Source organism: Pterocles gutturalis, unplaced genomic scaffold, assembly GCF_000699245.1.
Source record: "Pterocles gutturalis isolate BGI_N339 unplaced genomic scaffold, ASM69924v1 scaffold25412, whole genome shotgun sequence".
NCBI classification, from domain to species: Eukaryota; Metazoa; Chordata; class Aves; order Pterocliformes; family Pteroclidae; genus Pterocles; species Pterocles gutturalis.
The window spans coordinates 1-21,678 of record NW_010108938.1 but is presented as its reverse complement, the minus strand read 5'-3'; the positions used below and the strand labels follow the sequence as shown (position 1 = coordinate 21,678).

Below are 21,678 nucleotides of genomic sequence, written 5' to 3'. Positions count from 1 at the left end.
GCGCCCCCCCCCCCCCCCCCCCCGGCTCTCTAGAAACACCTACCAGTGAATAGCAAACTGGGGAAAAATGAAATGTCCAAAACCAATGAGGACAGAGGGAATACTGCTGCTAAGAATCATAGAATGGTTTGGGTTGGAAAGGACCTTAAAGACCATTGAGTTCCAGCCCCCCTGTGGGCAGGGACACCTCCCACTAGCCCAGGTTGCTCAAAGCCTCATCCAGCCTGGCCTTCAAACCCTCCAGGGATGGGGCATCCACAGCTTCTCTAGCCAACCTGTGCCAGTGTCTCACCACCCTCATAGTAAAAAATTTCTTCCTAATGTCTAGTCTAAATTTACCCTCTTTCAGCTTATAACCATTACCCCGTGTCCTCTCACTACACTCCCTGATAAAGAGTGCCTCCCCATCTCTCCTGTAGGCCCCCTTCAGGTACTGGAAGGCTGCTGTTAAGTCTCCTCAGAGCCTTCTCTTCTCCAGGCTGAACAACCCCAACTCTTTCAGCCAGTCCTCATAGGGGAGGTGCTCCAGCCTTCTTATTACTTTCGTGGCTCTCCTCTGGACTCTCTCCAACAGGTCCATGTCTTTTATATGTTGGGGGCCCCACATCTGAACACAGTACTCCAGATCCAGATGGGATCTCACGAGAGCAGAGGGGGAGAATCACTGAATCACAGAATGTTAGAGATTGGAAGGGACCTCGAAAGATCATCTAGTCCAATCCCCCTGCCGGAGCAGGACACCTAGATCAGATCACACAGGAACACATCCAGGTGGGCTTTGAATGTCTCCAGAGAAGGAGACTCCACAACCTCTCTGGGCAGCCTGTTCCAGTGCTCTGTCACCCTCACTGTAAAGAAGTTTTTCCTCATATTCAAGTGGAACCTCCTATGTTCCAGCTTGAACCCATTGCCCCTTGTCCTATCACTAGATGTCACAGAGAAGAGCCTGGCTCCATCCTCCTGACACTCACCCTTCACGTATTTATAAACATTAATTAGGTCACCCCTCAGTCTCCTCTCCTTCGACCTGCTGCTAATGCTTCTTTTGACGCAGCCCAGGACACGGTTGGCTTTCTGGGCTGCAAGTGCACACTGCCGGCTCATGTTGAGCTTCTCATCAACCAATATCCCCAAGTCCTTCTCCTCAGAGCTGTTCTCTATCCTTTTTTCACCCAGCCTCTATTTGTGCTTGGTATTGCCTCGACCCACAAAGAAAGCTTTGACACAACTAACAGGGCCCTACCTGCAAAAATTAAAATATCAACCAGGTATGCCTAACCGAAAGTAGGCATCTAGCTATCTATTAGGTACCCTAGCTGATCCACTTTGTGAAATAAATCTTCCTTTTAAAGAGCAGACAAATGAACTTGCTCTGTCACAGCCATCCAGCACCTATGCTGTAATGCAGGGTACAGAATTCTGGGAGGTAAAGCTGACTCAGCTGCATCATAAGCACATCCAAAGAAGAGGTAAAGGTTTGCTTATAAATCAAAAGACACGTAACATTTTGAAATCGAAGTTGTCTTAGGAGTGATTTTCACTGTCTTGCTTCACGAAGAGTAGAAGAGTTAGAGGAAAACTCATCCAGAACTGGATGTGTCAGGAACTCATCCAGCAGCAAATGCTGAAAGAAGCTAGTTCTGGAGAGGGGAAAAAAAAAAAAAAAAAAAAAAAAGAGACTGACATTTTGTGACTATGAGGTGAAGAGGATGACATCAGAGAACTCTCTTCTGCAATGGGGTCTCCAAGATGCGGTCTCCAGCATGGTCCCTCTCACATGTTATCTACCAGCTTCAAGTTTTCTGCAGGAATTTTCTTGTCAAGTAAACTACAGACAGGTCAATCCAGCAACCTGATGTATTAGTTTAAGAGACTTTTTTCTCGTTAAAGAGAGGGACTGATCTTACTTTTCAACTTGATTGACAACAGAGAACATGGCAGTTTCTTCCATTTTCCAGAATCTGTTGCCCCATGATGGGGGAGAAAACCAGAAGGCACATCATAACTACCTTCTAGCTCAGGGCTCCCCCAGACTCATTGAAAACTTCAGAGGTCTGAAATTGGTGATAGAAGCTCAACTCAGAAAAGCAGTATCCTCCACCATGCATTCATAACATGCAGACAGAAAAAAAAACCCAAACAACTCTTGCATGCACTAGCAGACTACTTTCATCAACTGATCTCATCCTGTATTTTTCCTAGAACAACAATTACTTAATGTCTGGAACACTTATAGGGATGATGAACTGTTTGAAGCCATGCCCATACACATCACATATGCACCTCTGGTCTCTTGTATGTACCTACTGCTACACACCCCAGAAGAACTAAGCAAGTGTGTACTCATTTATGATTACTGAAAAGCTCCCAAAGTTTCATTAGCACACAGGAGTGATGCTGAGACAGAAACTTCAGACAGTTCTGCTTCTACAAATACTGGGCATTATTTCTGTAACTTCATGCTGAGACTGATGAGAGCTATATATAAAAAAAGCCTGTTTGCTCTCGGGTAGATAAAGGACAGTTCATCTCAGTCATCTAAAAAGGGATAAATGATAATTCCTTCCATTCTAAAGTGATGAACAACTGAAATAATGACTTCTGTCAAAGCCCCTAGTGCAATCCAAAGAGTAAAAGAGAGAATCCTAAACAGGAACCATAACAAGAGAGAAAACACTTTCAAAACAAAGTCTTGATAAACTTGGCAAGTGCCTTGTAGGTCAAGAATCATGAAGTACTTTTATTTCTAGGGCAATGGATTCACCAAAAACAGAGCTGCAATTTAACGCATTAAGCTACTTGAGTGTAGGACACCAGCCTCCATTCTTTCCAGCGCAAAGGAGTAACTGCCATAAACCCATCCTACACCAGCAATGAACAGAGATTAACTTCACCGTCTCAAGATCCAAAATTTTCCTCCTAATACTACAGATTACAAAGATAGTATTTGGTAAAGAGAAATGGAAGGAGTCTTGGGGAGTGAGATAATGAAAAAGCCATTAGTGGAATTCCAGACATCATAATCCAAACACCTCATCAAAAACCAAAGGCTGACAGCTACAGTTTAAGAATCTTGACCCTCACCATAACCTGCCCAAATGATGAACTAGGGATGTACCACCCTAGAACAACCACTGGGAAGCTTGAAGACAAGTGTGCCTCATCATCATTGCGCCTTGCTTTCCTCATAAACACGAGGAAAATGGAATACTCCAAAAAAGCTGAATTATCAGGCCTGATGTTTGTTCTTCTTTGGTTAACACACCCTATAGCAGAAAGCTACAGGCAAAAGTCACCACTACCATCCTTTGGGTTGTACCTTGGAATAGAGTAGCACACTGAAGCTGGGGGAGAATTCATCAATACATGAGCACTACTGAACCCCAAGACCAAGCCCAGAGCTACTCCCAGCCCCCAAAGCAGCTGAACTAAGTCATTCACAAGAGCTACGGACTATCTCCGACATTCGTGGGAACAGACTCTGCTAAATCTCAGTCTGAGGAAATAAGGAATAACATTTATGCCATTTTGAAGATACCATAAACAGTGCAGCAATAGATGCACTTCCAAGCTCTGATAAGCCTTTACAGATGCCACTGATTAGCAAGCCTTGGAGACAGTACAGGTAGACAAGAGAAGAATTTCCTTTCCTGAATTGCCTTGACTTAAAGCATATTATGTTTCTGGGTTGTTTGGGTTTTTTTTGTTTGTTTGTTTTTTTTTTCAGCCCACTCCCAATCTGTCAGAGGATTAACAATTTTAACTGTCAGTGCCATCTTTATCAGCTGGGTAGCTGGGTCAGAAGCACAGAAGATGCTTCTTCATGCATCACAGTCTCTCCTTACTCTTAACTAAAGGCAGCAGAGATCTGCTTAAAACAATGAAATCAAAGAGGTAGAGCTACAACAGTTACCAATGACAGGTCAAACAAAACAAAAAACGAGAAGTGTTCACTTCCCTTTTACAGAAAAAGGCAAACAAAGAGAAGAAAGGAAAAAAACAATACACCACTACAAATAATGACAGAATAAAATGGAATTCTCCAGCTCACAGTGTGTATATATACAGACACACAGCAAACAGATACACAGATAAGCATTCAGAAGAGAAGTTTCTACTCCACTCTGTAAAGGACTGTGATTCTTGTTCTGATTTTGACTGAAAAGGTGATTCAAAATCTTCTTAGAGACACTCTGAAACACTTTTTCTGGAAAAATGTGAAATATTTTTTTTACTGTAAATTTTTTTTTAATTTTACTTTCTTATATTTCATGGTAAAGAGTAGCCATGAAGTGACAGAAACGATGTATACTTCACTTCTGCATAGCTGAAGTGCACAGGGTGGTATCTTAACACAATCCTACTACTGACAAGTTTTTTCATTTTATAGGTATTTAAAAAATTACCCTCAACCTTTCCAACTTACACTAGTAACTGTGTCAACACCCTTGTGCTTGCCCTAAATTACTTTTTTCTTTAAAGATAAGCCCTACCCACATTTTTGTGCACAGAACGTCTACTTTTTCTTTCAAAATCTCTATTCGAGTTGTTATAAGAGAAGTACAAAAGCGCTTGCATTAAAAAATAAGATGTACAGTATTGCAGAAGACTAACCTCATAAAACAGCTGTTACACTTTGTGACATCAAGAAATAGAAGCCTGAAGTTAGTATTTCAACACTTCCAAAATCAAAAGTACTGCTTCTTCAGAATATTTTCTAGATAGTAGTGTCACTTAATAAACCAAACTTTTATTAACGTTATTAAAGTTTTATTAAACTTTTTTAAACTGAAGTTCTCCAATAGTTTTCATATTTGCTTTCTTCCCCCCTAGGTCACTATGTTTTTCTACATCAAAATTGTAATCTCATTTTCCAAAGGGTTCAGTGCTTAAATCTTCTTTTGTATTTAACTAATCAGATGTTGTGACACAGAAAAGGCAAAGTTTAAAAGGACAAAACTGAACTTATAGCACTTCGGTATACAGTTTATATCCACCCCCGCTTTCAGAGATACTTACCTCTCCTATTTCCATCAATGGTTCATTCATATCCACCCCTCCATAACCATACTGAAGATCAGCTTCAGTCAATTTGTTCTTCTTAATAAACTGTGTGTTGAGGTACCTACAGAAATAAAGATATTCTAGTGAAAATACTAGGTAAAAGAAAAACTATCTTTAAAAAAATAAATTTGGAGTTGTGAAATGTCTTCCACATCACAAAAGATAATGCCTTTTAACCAATGCCACTGCTATCTGTAGGAAATTCTTAAAAGATAAATTACTTCAATTTAAAAAACCTTACATCATATTAAAACAGTACAGTGTTAGTAACTGAGATATCAAACAGTAGCCTGACATATCTCTCTCTGCATTTTCTGGGTGTGCAAGATACTTCTGTATGAATACAGCCTTTCAACATACAGTGCCATATTACTCATACATGTATATGCAAAATAACTGCTCAATTCTGAGCAGCTGACTAGTATCAGAGTGATAGTAGTTTATTCATTTTTAATGATAGAAAAACATTCTAAGTATCAGGTATTTTTACACAAAAAGTATTTTCTTCTACCTGTACTGTTTATTATTTTTGTGTTTTAGTCTGAGAAATGCAAAATAGTGTCAATTTTTACAGGGCCAATTTTTGTCCGTTATGATCCCTTACTCAGGTCACTAGCAAACAGCTGTATTACAAATCTTAAGAGAAGAATTTGCAGAAATTATTTTAACAGTTATAAAGAAGAAATGTTATAAATGCTTTTCAGTATTTAGTATTTACTATTCTATGTATAGTTTTTATAGAAATCAGAAAATGGTTTCTGCACAAGACCTGATAAAATGCCCCTCTTAATTCTCAGTATTCCCTTAAAAGAAATGCAGTAACATTTTTAAACTGAACAATTCTCCTTCTCTTCCCAGATAACTGGGAAAAAATTCCTAATGTCTTTAATAACCATACTTAGAATATTTATGTTACTGCTTAAATAAGGCAACTGAGAATTTTTTTTTTTTTTTTAATGCAACTAGCAGTTTCAAGATGCACAGTTTCAGACACTGAAGAGAGACAGATTACTGAAGCACTTTAAGAGATTCCAGCTTCAGAGGCTGCACAAGTTTAGTGATGTCTGAACATTCTGGGCAGGAAGGCAAATGACAAGCAAAGAAAAGGAGAAACGCACTATGGAAACCTGTGAACTTGAAAGAATTTAGGACACCACAGAGTCCAAAGAAGGAAGACTTGTGACAGTGCAGAGGTAGCAAACTGGAATACAGTGGCATAACCTTCAGACTCCAGAGTCTTAGAGTACTGCAAACCACATCATAAATTGCAAATGGCAAGTCTGTGTTGAAGGCTACAGGCCCACCCTTGCATATAAAACTTGTGTGGACAGCCAGTATAGCCGGAACACAAGCCTTAAGGCAGGCATGCTCCTTGATGATATTTCCCACCCCCTCCATGTGAACAAAGCCCGCAGCTGCCATTCCACTTTTCCTGTTAAGCTTGCTCAAAAGGAAAGCCCTGTGCTCTCCTCATTTACAGCCTCTCTCTTCCATCGGTGCATATGTTCTCAACAAACCCAGATCAGGCAACCGACCCATCTTAAAACTAATGCGGCCACAAGTGAATAAATAATTTTAACCTAGATCAGGTACCTCTGCAAAGACCTACTTGATTCAAGCAAAAAAGGTGGTGGGCAGGAAGCCTGCAAACAGAACCACTTGTGGCAAAAGCGTCACCACGCTCTGCCTCAAAACCAAAGCCAAATTTGCCCACATTTCCTCTCCCCTTCCCCTACTTTTACCATCAACTTCCAGAACCAAGCACAAGCCAATAACTGCAAAGGATGTGTAAACAGTATAATCTCAAATCAACTTCTCCACTGAAGTCAAACCATTTTTCACCTTGAATAACTACTTCAAATACTTGATCTGTATTTCTTACTTTTAGAAGACATCCATAAGGTTCACCTGTAACTTACTGTGGAGACAAGGATTGGGCATGAGTTGATAATACCAGAAATCACCCACAGACTCTTGATACTATTAAGAGAAAACTTCCAGGTGAAAATTTGAAATACCTGATCACATAGCTCAGGCCCAATTACTTGAGAGTGCACCTGTGCAGGCCTATGCTTTGCTGTCTGATGAGAAAAAATGACAAACAAGATCAGAAAATTGAGGTTTGTTTCCTTTCATGGTATTAGCAAAGTAATATACCTTTTGGTACCCAAACCTCAAAACACACTGACCAAGCCTCCACTCCAGAAAAACATTTAAAAGTCTGGAATTTAGAAGAGTGTTAGAAGACTCCTTCAAAACAAATACCTACTTTACAATAGAATACTGAAAGGCAGAGTTCCATCTAAATTAACAGTATCAGGAAAATGTCTAGTACATGAGTATTTTTGTGGGCAAATTTTTTCAGATACAAAGGACCTGGTAATTCTGCCAAATAAAGGGGTACATTCTCTTACAATGAATTTAGCAAAAAAATAAACTGCAAAAACTAATTTAAGAATTAGAAGGCTAGCTAATTATTGGGACAGGTTACCTGGTAACTTTCATGCATTTGGTATTTTCAGATCAACCAAGGACCGCAGATTACTATTCTAGACAGAGTGACCACATTCCCAAAGCAATGTTTCCACATCTCAACAGCCCACAGTGTCCTTGAGGGGACAGACTTTGCAATGCCTTGTCAGAAGGATTAGATATGTGGCTTTTTCTTTTAATGTTTTATTTGGTTTTAGTAGTTTGAATTACACACTCCTAGATAAGAAACAGCCATTAGTGTTGGCAAAACAGACATTGTGAAACTTGGCTTGAATGTAATAAACCTAAGAGCATACCTGCCTCAAGACAGCTCCTGGTTATGTTCTCCGTGATAAAGCCAAAAGAATTTACCTCCTTTAAGTCTGTCCATCCGTGATATGACACCACAGAACAACACATGACTATATATATTTCTAGAAGTACTATACCTTTTTAAGCTAAAACGGGTAGACACACCATGTTCAGATGTTTTCCTCCTCTGAAAGTCCTCCAAAGATAAAGAAGAAACTCACTCTTGTGTTCCCCCTTCTTCCTGCCCTTCCACACACATAGTCAGACTGCTATACTGATCCCCAAAACGGCATGTGAGTCTAGCAGAAGAGCATTCAGGAATAAACTCGACTGAATGTCGAGGAAATTGCTTTCAGAAATTTGCACTGAGAAAACCCTGCTAAAGATTTTCACAGGCCACTGCAAGTGCTCACGAACAGAGAAATGGATAACGATCCTATGTGGCAATATCATTCACTCTTCTGATATGTAGAAGGCAATCAACAAAACCATAACTAATTAGCTAAGCCTAATTAGTACCGTTAGTTTTCAGAAGAATTCAGTTTGTTTATTAAGATTTTCTGCAACCTACCACTCGCACAACTAAACTGCTTTGCAAGCTACAGAATGCGTACACAATCACACGGCAAAGTTATAAATGGGTACATTACTGGATAATAGGTATAAGCAATTGTATTAAAGTTTCCAATAATTTCCATGTGCATTAATATGGTCAGCAGTGCTAAATCTATCTGGGAATACATTATGAACAGTGTTCCTCATGGGTGGATACCAAGTTAGCAGTTTGCCTTGGGGAGCCGACAGAAAACCAACCACCTCCTTGGCTGCATTCGCAAGAGCGTACCAGGCAAGCCAAGGGAGGCGATTGTTCCCTCATTACTTGTGAGGACATACCTGGAATATCACAACCAGTTTTGAGTACTCAAATACAACAAATCTGGACGAATGGAAGAGCCCAGAGAAAGCTCATTGAAACAGCTAGGGTGCAGAGCATGAGGCGTACATAAGATGAGGAGAACAGAGAAAAGGCTGGAAGCAACGCACAGGAGTTGCAACATGACAAATTCCAAACAGACATACAGGAAAATTTTTTAGAATGAGAGTAAATCAAGCACTAAAAGAGGCTGCTCAAGGGCAGCAGCATCTGTCCTCGAACGAGTTCAGAATTTGACAACAAAACTTTAAGCAACCTAGTTTAACTTTGAGGTTAGCCCTATTCTGAGCATAAGGTTGAAATGGATGACCTTCAGATGTTCATTCACACCTACATGTAAAAAAAAAATGTTTCAATGAAAACATGAAGCGGTGACTTTGCAAGAGCTATACTAAAAGCAGCAGAACCAGTGTTTTACACAACCAGAATGCTTTAGCACATGCAAGTGCTCAGCACTGGAAATTTTCCTAATCCAGTATCTGTTCTCATTCACCCTTAAGCACAGATGAAGTATTCCCTTTCACAGATCTGTAAAACAGGGCTAAAGTAATCTACCACAATATGAGGATTAGCTAATAAATGAAAGCCACTTCATTATGACAAAGCACTGCAGATACTAAAATGTTGTGAATCCAACTGCTGTATCAAAAATGATACGACCAATAATAATTATGTGATGTGGAAGTAAATCTCCCAGAGCTACCAAATGCTACAGCCTAAAATGAAGGCAGCTCCTTCAGTAGAAAGTTTCAACGGAAAAACACCATTAATGTTAGATTTCAAACACTGGTGGACTTCTTGTGTGTTTATATCTTCTTCATATTTGTTAAACTATATAATTAGTAAGCATGATTAAGAGCAACAGCTTCTTAACGCTTAAAAAAAATGAGAAGGGGACTGGAATTAGTTTTAATTGCATTACAGGTTACTGTGATATTGTACTTAGAATCAGAATACAAATTAACCATGACAAAGTCATTATCATGACAAAACTGGTTGAAGTTTAATCCTGAAAGGGAAGGAAGATGTCTCATAAAAGTACAAAAAGAAAGAGAACTAAGATTAGCCTAAAGAACTAAAAATCACTATACATTAATATGCTAGTATTACTACAACTGTTTAAAAAAAAAGACAAAAGGGAACAAAGCCAAAGGTGCACTATGTTTAGTTTTCAAGATTTTATTATGAGCAGATTTTAAAACTTCATCTGTTTAAAAAAAATAATTGAAATTAACTTCAATCTGCTCAATAGCAAAGCCTTCCAGTTACTTGAAATAAAGGTGCACAAAACAGAATTTTCTACCAGTATGATTACCTATGAAAACAGTCATAGCACCAAGACACTGATAAGCGCCAATGTCCAGCATTGTTTTTATCTACCATGTTTATCATCAGAACTAACAAAATCAACTGAGGAAGTTTATTTAACATCAAGTGTTCTTTATTCCATCAGCTTCATCACCTTGGTTTAGTCAAGCGTGTATGGGATTTTAGTTTTCAAACTGAATCCAAATGTGTTTTCCTAGCAAAATGCACCCAGAGGGGTGGGCAAAAAAAACCACACCAAAATCAACATCAAAGAAAGAAAACATCTGGCTGCATTGCCAGTCACATGACTCCTCCTGCATTTTATAAATTTTGCTTGAAAGTGTCTCACATTTTAGCAGTATTTCAAATATTACCTATCATGGTAGAAGGCTTAAGAAGTTTAAGACACAGAGTTGTGAGCCTATTTAAAATTTAAAGCAATCTAATTAAAAATAACATTAAGATTACTAGCTGTAAGGATTAATCAGTTTTCATTGCTGGAAAAATTATACAAATTAGATCCTGGGATACAACAGGGTTGACTAATTTATGGTGCTTTTTTGAGAGTAGGCATGCAAGTAAGAAAAGAACTCCAACTGCTTCATAAAAAACAATATCTTATGCTCTTCAGAAGTACTTTCACTCAAAACATTCTCTCAAAAACCAAAAAAGTAACGTAACACTTGATGAAACGTTTCCAATGTGTGAAAGTCATTGTGACTCTACTCATCAAGCACTGAATTATTTCCTGCCTTCATGTGAGCGGGTCTTTTAGTTCCCACTACAATGTACATTTTATTATTGAACAGAAAAATCATACTTCCACAAAGTCATATCCTTTAGAGTCTTCAATTTCAACACAAAGAAAGAAGATGTAACTCTGAGGTAAAATTATTTGCAACATAACACCTAACAAGTACATTTTCTGGACCAAAACACCATACGTAAAGCAGGAAGAAGAGTAGAATGGGCAGAGCTGGCATGAAATAAATAACTTCAGAGTTTAAGAACTTGGCTTCACTGATGTATGACTACTGCTCTACTGAGCTTATTTTTATATATATGTGTATTTATATGTATATATGTATATGTATATATACACGTGTGTGTAAATATACATATATATATACACACACACAGGTTGGTTTATGTGCATAACAGCTGTCCAGAAAAATAATGCCCTCGCTTGTTTAAACATAAAACTAAAAAGCACATTCACACTGCTGGAGAAGTATTTTATTTTCCTGGTTTACGACCAGAAATGCTGAAGTGCTCAGAAAAACTGTTACACAAAGCAGAATCAGTAAGATTCAGACACATTAAATAGGATTTTTTTCCCCCCTCTATATCAACTCTCCAGTTAAGTTACTGACATATTATGGAACTAAAGTTTGCAAGCCCAAGATGGGCTTCCATCACATTTGTTCCCAGTCTGCTAGTGACGATTTAATAGATTCTGCAAGATCACACATAGATCTCCTAATGGAACAGAAAAAGTCTTGAAATCCTTTGCAAATCTTCACATCACATCGTCAAATAAGTACAATGTTCACAGTGCCTCGTAACTTATATTTACCTGCTGGGTATCACATGCATAATGGACACTAGAATGTGCAAACTACACTCACAGTGGAATTAAAATCCAAATCCTAGTAAAACCAAAGACATCCCAATATAATTATAATTCTAGCAACTCATGAATGGGTGAGTTTTCTATGCTTAAGCTATCACTAGACAATGAAATACATTTGCAACTCAGGAAACAGCAGAAATACAAAAATACCAGGGTTAGTTGCGCTTTTATTTACAGACTTGGCTGTAATCTATTGGAAAAAAAACTGTAAAATTGATTGCCTGTATACAGTCTATTAGTTTCTGAAGTTCTCAGACAAGAAAAAAGGAGAAATTTTCACTTCCTCTCCAATCCCTGCAGTTCAACCATTCACCTGAAAAGAAAGGACCCAAAGAGCACACAGCCTTGTCTGAAAGGCTATTCTAGAAGGGAGAGCTGTGTTTTTGCCAAGCTATGTGGCTAAACTTTGAAACAAACCACGCTTGCTCAACTGGACACTTCAGTACAATGCCATCCTTGTAGAAGAACACCTAGGATTATGAGCTACTTCACAGCAGGCTTGATGAGCACCAACATATTTGGCACTGGAACATCAGAAACAACAAAGGTAGAATATATTAGTGATGAAAGAATAGTAGGAATCATCTTAGAAAATTACTTCAGTGGTAAGGAACAGTGCACAGACAAACCTGCTGGAGCATTACTCCTTTTTTTCTCATGTTCTGCTACCCATATTCTCTCCAAAACTGTCCTGGGGCATATTCAGCTATTGCTCTCTTTAAGCAACATTCTTAGACTTAAACTGCAGATCACTGTAACCATTTCAAAAGCTTAACAATCCATTTGCAAAGCTTACCTGTATAAACAGTCCATATAGTCTGCCCCTTTGCTATACTCCTCCCAGTATCTGTGATACATAACCAGTACTTGTTCTTCAGCTTCCAGAACTCTCTGTGAAGGAAGACACACACACACCCCCCACTAAAATTAGTACAAACACAGAATACGTACATACAAAGTTATAACAGGATTATAATTTTGGAATAAAAATCGCATTTTCAAAATTAAGACCACACCTAAGTATTAACCAGTCTAAAAATAACACTGTTGCAGTGACCAGAAAACTAACGAATCTTCATACTGTAAAGCTTTGGTAAGTCAGCTACAACACCTGAATTTGCTTTATTTTGCATTTAAACAGAAAAATACCTATAATGTATTATTTTCTATTCTTCTTTACAGGAGTACTCGCTTGAATAAGCATGGTTCATATTCTCACATCATACTGTTGGGACAACTCACATTAACCATTCCCTGACTGACACAGGCCAATTTTAAATTCATGCAGCCACACACACACTGGAGGAGCTGCTTAAATATAACTGCTTAAGGTCACTATGCCTTACTGGTTAGGCAAACCCTCATACTTACCAAGAATCACGGAATAAAACAAGTTTAACACTGCGCAGATACGTGCAAACTTAAACACATCTCAAGCTCTGTCTAGGCCCAAATCTTTTGGAATTCAAGCAAATCATCATCTAAAAAGCTGCTGATATAATTAACTTTCAAAACATAACAATTTAAACTAATTAGTATTATTTGAGAAGGAAGATGTGATCCTAGAAATTCAACTATAATTCTCCCTAGAGTAGGAAATTTTAAACTCTGGCTCAAGCACCAAAGAAGCCTACGCAAAAATAATGTAAAAGAGGAAAGCTAGTAAACAAAACAAAATCGAGAGTCCTTTCCTCTGCAGTATGAATTTAGCAAAGGTTTTCCAACATTATTTCAAAGACAAACGGTGGATTGACAATTCAAAAAATGGAGGTTTGCTTTCTACTTCTTCCCAGAGCTTCTACTGTGCTGGCACCTGCCTGATTAGCCTAACTGAGCTCATTCAGCTCACTAAATAAAGGGATAACTTTTCTGGACGAGTCATCTGCCAATTTAGTGAACTGATTTAGTCTACTATCCAGAATTTGCAATTATTCATTCTCTGTACAGACAGGTGGACACTTTATTTAAATCTACTTCTGTTTTTACAGACATACAAGGAGACGATCTTCATCTATCCAGTATTTTTTCTTCATCTATCCCATATATTCAACATGATGAATCATGATCCTGTCGAAGTTAGCTGTCTTAGTTGATGAGACAGAAGTTAATTCACAGCTATAGAGGTATACAAGTACTGTTATTCACCATAATAAATAATTTGTCATTACTTCTTCTCTTCCCAAGCATTTTTATTATTTTATTTCCCACATATTTCAGAAGTTTTCTTTAGTAGATAATACATAATCAGTTTCCAAGATGCTAGAGCAGACACTTTTATGCTGCAACAGAAGGCTAATAACAAACTAGAGCACATTTGTAAAATGAAGACATTTCTATAACTTGACTACAAGCATTCAACAGAAAATAAAGTACTTTTCAAGCAAACTAATATTTTCTATAAGCCACAATTGTTGGCTTAAAAAGTTCGTTCTTTCGTGTTACATGTAGACAGATATTTAGATACTGCACATATATGACACACTTTATTGTGTGATATGTGTTGCATATATCACATATATAGATATATATATTCTGTCTCTGGAACTCTGTCATCTGTGGTTTAGTCTCATAAAGTCTGCATAATCTCATACACACAAACCAAACTCCTCCCTAAAGTCAAAAACGGACAAACAACACCGATGTGTACATCAATAACTGAACAGGTTACCTTGTGCAAATGGCGTACATGATTTTCCAGAAAAATTTTAGTCTCAGTATAAAGTCTCTCCCCAAGAGGTTCTGGATAGGCCACACACAACGCATAAATGTCTCTGGGCTCAGAGTTAAAGTGTGAAAACCTATAAACAAAACTTATGACTATAGAGCATATCCCACCCTCCCTTCTCCCCCGCTTTTAGATTTTTATTTTTTTTTTTTTTTACAGTTGGCACAAAAGATAAAATGGATCATTTTTTGAAATTAGCGTACATCCTGATTTGTGAAGAATCTAAGTTTCCAGTGTCAACAATAAATTTTAAGTAGTGGAAGGTGAAGGAATGTTAGAGCTAAGATCCTGGAACTTCTGGTAGCCCCACGCAGACATGGCTTCTACCACTTATTTAACATCTATGAATAACATATGATTATCTCAAAGTGAAAAAGCAGCTTTCATCAAAATTCTTCCTCTGTAACTGCAGTCAATGTGAAACCAAGGCTCTTTTCAGATAATGGAAAGAAGCACTAACTAGGTTAATAATGTGATTAGCCAAGTATGGAGCAAAGCAAACATAAAGTGAAGATATAAAGAGATGATAAAAAATACCACTGAATTCTACTTGCTGGATACTAAGTTCCTCTGTATTTCTATAAAAAAGAGCTACCACGAGTCTCAAAAACACATCACAGAGTACATTTCCTACAGAAAATTCACATTCTTTCTCAATCTGTACTAGCTTACAGAACCTAAATTTAAGTGTAGTGTTCAAAATGTTGTGAATCTCTTATTGAAAAAAAGCCCTCACCTTTCAGGGAGGTGAGCCATTGAACACCACTGGTATTTTACTCCATAAACTTACAGCACTTTTTTTCTGTGCTGCTGTCCCTTAGAAGATCAGGAAGAAGCCTTTACTGTTCAATGATTTATCTTTAATGGTGAAAGCCATTTGTCCTTCCAGTTCAGGACAGTTTTGCAAGGTGAGAAAGGACAAAGGAAGCTGGAGCCAAACAGCTGCTTAGGGGCCTTCACTCTGTGCTGATAACATCAAAAGCCTTGAGTGATTTAAGTGCTCCAGCAGCTGCTATTTGAAGGGCATTACCCAGCAATAGGAAACTGAATGAATTCCAAACCAAGGGAAGGAAAAAAAAACCAAAAAAAACCAACAAACCCACAAACATCCACATCAACAAGAAAATACTGTATCCAAGGCCATAAAAGCTCACAAATACCATCTCAGGGTTAAAAAAGCATTTAGTTAAGATCATATATGAAAAGAAGGTTTTGAATACATCTTCTCTAGAAGACTACAGTAGAGCTTCTGGAAAACTTCTGTGATTGTTGGTCTTCCTCTGAATCAAAATCCACAGAAGCACTTGAGGTCTTACAGTCAGAAAAAATCATGATCATACGAACTTGATTTACTCTTCCTGATCTTTGGGTTGGTTCTTAAAGATCCATGTTTATAAGGTTCTGGTTCTTCATAGGATCCTTGTGAAGTGGGGGATTAGAGGAGCAAAAACAAACATGGAGAAAAATGGAAAAAGATGGGTGGTCGTGTTGCACAGTTTTAAAATTAATTGCGTTTGCAGCATGACTACCTTTCCCCCTGCGTACTGTTCATCCTATTCATTTGGTTGATGGAAAAGCCAAGACAACAACAGGAAGATCCTGATGTTCTACTGGTTCAAAAAGTTTTACTGCTAAAAGGTAGTTATCAAAGTACAGATGAACTACCACTCTCTAATCAAGCTTGATCAGCCTCTTAACATAAAGAGCACTCCCTAGCCTGCGGAACAGTTAGAACCAAAGTCTTAGAAGCTATAAAAAGCATTCATAATAACTAACTTATTATAAAGAATATCTCAAAGAGAAACATAACTGTCACCCATTTACTAAACAATGAAACAACTCTAGAAACATTTCTTTCTGCAGAGAACCTGAAAGGAAATCTGAAGGTCAAAGGTGGCTCAAGATGACTCACAGTTTAAATAAAGTGACATACGGTCTTTCAAGTGATATTTTCCAGAAGATTTTAACTCTTAAACAGTTGCTGTTCCCAGCTCTCATTGCCATTCTAGCATTTCGAGTTTGACATATAAGCTCTTAAAGATAAACTATGTTTAACAACACGACTACCATCAGAGTTACAAAGAAAACAGTATATTCAAGACAAACAAGTTCTGGGGAAGTAGTGAGGCAAAAAATAGTTCTAGAAGTGGAATATGCATAGTACAAGCCTCTCATCCCTAAAACACTATTAGTCTGCATACACCATTTGATCTCAGCAGTTTCAAGCAGCACAAGAGAAAGCAAACACTTCTTACAATACACCGCTGCAGACTGAAATAATGATTCTTTGCTCTATCTTATCTTTTGTTTCCATATCATTGTTTCAACTAGACTATAAAGATCAGGTGGTACTATAATCAATGAAATAATCCATATGAATTTCATTAACACACAGTTAAAATAATTTGTCACCTTTTTGTTGTGCTTATTAAGCAGTAAGAAGAAGTGTTAATATGACATTTCCTTTAACATCCCTGTACATGTATAGAAACAGATTACTCACATTTAACAGAGAATAAAAAGCTAACAAAGAACAAGATGATTCATTTTTGAATGCCACATCTTCCTAAAACATATAATTAATACTTCAGTTTTGTTTATATATTTAAAACCTGGAAAAAACTTTCACACAAGCTGTATAGAACTACCAGTTTCACCAAGTTGTTGAACACTCAGTGAGTAGTTTCTGTTAAAACACAGAGTTTAGTTAAAGGTAGCAAAAGTACTAAACAATCAATGTTTAAACTGCAAGTTACAAGTCACACAAGCTCCTCAGGCCATTCAGTCATAGAGAATAAGCCAAAAGGTTCTTGGTAGTGCCAAATTAGGCACTAATAGTACCACATTACAAGAAACATAATTAAGAGATGGTAGTAAGTAAGGTCTTAAGAATTTTATGACAAATGATCCTTCCAACACTGCTTCCTGCGTCTGCTACTCATAAGCATACCCGTTCTGATGTTCAATCAACTGGAGTAAATCCCAAAAGAGGATCAACAGCAGACTTGTGTACAAGGCTTCCACATAAGAAGTTCTAGTGAAGCACTGTGACAAGAATCAATACAACATCTCATTCAGTTATTATTTCAGATTTAAATCTATTCTAGGTGCCCTGGTTTAAATGTTCAGAGTTCTAAGCTACAGTTAAACACTTGTTGAAGACTGACATAAGCAGTTCTTAAAAACTGCTCAGAAGGAATGAATACAGCACAATTTGTCAGCACATAAGTGCACAATAATTAATTCAAAAAGACTGCAAATTTCGGAGTCATTTGAACATAACTTCAAGGCAAGGTGAAGAGCCATGTCCCCAGAAATTAATTACAAAATTTTAAATTGAAGAGCTCCTTAAAGATTATTGCACCATAGAACAAGGCTCCACAAAGACTATGAGCAACGATATTTTTCTTTTATGTATTTATACACATGCACACACTCAAACCACAGGCACATGGGAAAGCAATTCAGAGAAATGGTAACACACTCAGCAAGAGACTTTGGAGTCTAGCTCCTGCACACAGAATAAGCTTACGCTGTAAAAATCTATGTATAAGAATCTTCTTGGGAGCATCTTTTTTCACACAGAAGAACTAACAAATCAATAAATAAGTCTAAACCATTCTCCCAAGTATAATTAAACCAAACTCAGTCAAGTTACTGCAGAACAGCTACAAAGCCCCCTGAAATTCTCAAATTATTCACCACAAGATAATGGCTAATGAATGCATAGACACAAGGCACAGTACAACTGGTAAGAATAGTTACACTTCTTTCAAAAGAAGTTCACTGAAACTTAAATCTTGTAAAAAATTACAAGTCTATTTTACATGTAAAATGTGAACGTTACACCACAACAATATATATACAGTTACTTGAACAGCAAGACCATACGATCACAGCTAGAAAGAGTACTCTTAAACACAGCTTAATTGTCAGGAACAGAGAGGCAGTAATGGTGGAGGGAAAGGAAGAAGGCTTTTTTAATAAACCCTTGCTTCAGAAATGTCTAATATGGTAGTCATCCATACACTGAGAAGCACAAAGAAGAGGGTGACATCTTTAAACAGAACAACCTCACTGCTCCCCACACACTCAAATTTACAGATGAGTTCTCTGTCTTAGATGTTTCCGCTGCTACAAACACACTTCAGCAAACAAGAAAAACTCATTATCAGAACAGGGGAAGTTCAATGCATGTACTTTTGTGAACAGCTATAGCATAAGCTAAGTACTAGAGCTTCTAGAAGTAACACTCAGACCAGTTCACTTTTTCTTACTGTGGTGTTTTTCACATAAAATACTTCCCAAATATGCAGAATTTCCCATCCCTTTCAACATATCCACTGACCCACAGGCTTAATAACAGATACAACCTTACAATGGGCTTCTCATCCAGACCACTGGAATTGTTTTTTAACACAGGCCTAATCCATGCTAAACATTTCAAGCGAGATTTTCACTTAAAGGATACGAGAAGCGATCATTCCACGTTGCTCTTTCAACATAATCCAACATAACAACAGCTTTAATTGTTGTTAGAAGTTTGTTCCATGTTTCATCGAAGTCAACTACTCGTGGTTTCAAGGACATTGTGGGGCTCTAGCGTTTCTGTAGGATTAAAAATCAGATTACATTGCACAATAATTTTTAAAAAATCCTTTGATTTATTTCAATTTAAGCTCTGTAAACTGTTGCATTTCCATAAAGAACACCCACCCCCACTTCCCCACTCTCCAAAATCAAGCACTCAAGTCCTTATTTTTAACATTATGGACTAGAACTTTAATATTGCATGAATAGCCTATAACATAACACCAATTTCTCTCGCAACATGGTGACTCATGAAGTTCACCACCATACCAAGCTGCCCATTAACAGTGCCACACAAAGAAAACAACTTTACTGTAAATTTCTGTTTGTTCGTTTTTATGCAAAGACTGTTTCAGCTGTATCTGAGACAATTTTGGGCAGTAACACACTGAATGTATTACCAGAGTATTTGAAACTACTACTGTCAGTTTGTAGCCTATGTTCACCTGAAGCTTTCATGAGACATTTTTGGTGTTATATTTAAAAAGCCACAAACCCGAAAGCTTTGATCAGGATGACAAAAAGAAAACACATACAAACACAGAGCATTAAGCAGAGCTTGTGTAACTTATTGAACTGTGCAGCAGGACAAATAGTGAAAGCTTTCAAATAAGACAGGGCCTGAAAATACAGAAGCTGTGTTAGTAATTTCATGCCAAAAATATCAGAAGAGATTTATTGAAAGAAAAACATTAAATTACTGAAATAAAACTAGGAAAAAAAGTAATTAAAAAAGCAGTCCTGAGAGAGACACAATTGTGAAGGCCTCTTCTTTGTTTCTGTTTGTCTCTGTCCTATGCACCTAATCTAGAAAGGACCCGATATGTGACATTCCATGCACAAAGCAACTCTAGATCCTGCTCAGAAACATGACATCATAAGACTAAAACAAAAAGTGGAAAGAATATTTCCATTTCAATTTTAAATAGATGGACAAATGATTCTTAACTTGTCTTCACAAATTTTCAAGGTCAGAAGGGAAAAAAGTCAGTGACGAACAGACTTTTAGCACAAGATGCACACCTCTACACAGGAAAGAATCAAATGTCACGCTAAAATACTATTCAGCAACCAGCCTACTACCTTAACCACTACTGGCTCTTAACTTTTTTTCAGGCAGATTAGTTCTCTCAAACTGCACAATATATAGTTTCTCAGTTTAAGAAAAAAAAAAAAAAATCAGATGCAACTTTTACACCATAGCATGCCAAATGCCACCCTGACTAACTAACTAAGCTCCTTAACTGCTGTGAATTCAGTAACTGCAGGGAGTTGTTTTCCTCTACCTGCAACACAGCAGTTTCCATTTAAAATGTAATCAATGTATTACCCAACCCACGTTTGCTCTGACTTCATAAAGAAACTGAGTAACAACTACGTACTATCAAGGAAGTGATATTATCCTAGGTTTTATGAACAGGAAACTTTTCCAACAAGAAATAAAGCTCAGTAGCTGGTTCATAAATATTTTCAGTCCAGTAGAAACATCTAAGTTGTTATATTTACAACATGGTTATAATTACTTTTGAAAATAAAAAAAATCTTCAATCCACATATGTCATTAGTGGCTTACTACACAGAAAATCAGTAAGAAGTCACAAAACAAACAGAAATATACCAAAGTAAGGTGAAAAACACAAACTGACGTATGTTTCAGAGAAACATGAACCTCAGTAGAAGTAAACAGAAGTAGAGTTCACTTCCAGGAGAGGAAAAAAGAACCTAGTAGCAGTCTTCTAAAAGCTCTAATATTATTCTTCTTCTTGGAAAACACGAGTATTTTCAGCTGACCCCAAGAAAAAATAATCATGGTCCACAAAAATATTAAGAATCCTAGGAAACTCTTGTGGTAATGAAGTTATATTTAGTGGAGTGTCATGCTACAGGTTGCTCTCTCTGAAACACACTTGGTACCTCCAAGGTAAAAGAACCAATGCTTCACTGATAAGCACAACTGAGGGCAAAAAAGGAAAGTTTAAGAAGTTGTCCTCCTTGCAACACATCACACAGAATCAGTGACACTGTGTTTAGCATCACCAAAACCTAGTAATATATAAAGCACTATACATCCAATATATAAAGCACTATAGGGTCCTAAAGGTATTCTGGGGTTACACAGTTTAAGACAGAGTGACTGTTATTTGGTATTCTCTTACAGCTTTCACATCAGTATGAATTTAAACTTATTTTATAGACATGTTAACAAATGCAGCATAACTTTTTCTGTGGGGGGTTTGCTGTGCTTCAGTGAGCAAGCTCACCAGCTTTGAGCATGCAAGTAACCGCCGTGGTAAAAACTCCAGCAGAGCAGAACAGCTACCCCAGGGTTTATACTACCCAGGGGGTGGGAAACCATACCTGTTTGACAGGCCCTAAGGTAAGCAGATATTGTTGAAACGTATTTACACACCAGGATAATAAAGGGATGTTGCTTCCATCACCTCATTCTCCAAAACCTCCCGCTGTCATACTGAATGTATTTGTTCACACAAACAGATTGGACCAGCGTCAAAACATTTCCCAAATTTCCAACCTACGTAACCAGCCCGACAAACACGGTGGGTGAACAGCCAAGAGCAGAGGCACCCGAGTCACCCCCGTAAACAGCCCTGCCCGCCGCCACCCCCCGTGCCTGCACCC

The 21,678-nt window shown here is 37.7% G+C and overlaps 1 protein-coding gene across 1 annotated transcript in view; it reads right to left on the bottom strand.

Annotated features, from left to right (window-relative positions):
* The window catches only part of CUL2 (cullin 2), a 46,849-nt gene extending 27,790 nt beyond the window's left edge, over window positions 1–19,059 (bottom strand). The window contains exons 1-4 of the mRNA XM_010072811.1: window positions 18,920–19,059; window positions 14,392–14,494; window positions 12,520–12,614; window positions 5,020–5,125 (exon numbers count right to left, since the gene is read on the bottom strand). Coding sequence (XP_010071113.1) covers window positions 5,020–5,125; window positions 12,520–12,614; window positions 14,392–14,494; window positions 18,920–19,038 — 423 coding nt within the window. The 5' untranslated portion in view covers window positions 19,039–19,059. The remainder of the gene's footprint in view (window positions 1–5,019; window positions 5,126–12,519; window positions 12,615–14,391; window positions 14,495–18,919) is intronic.
* Between the last annotated feature and the right edge of the window lie 2,619 nt (window positions 19,060–21,678).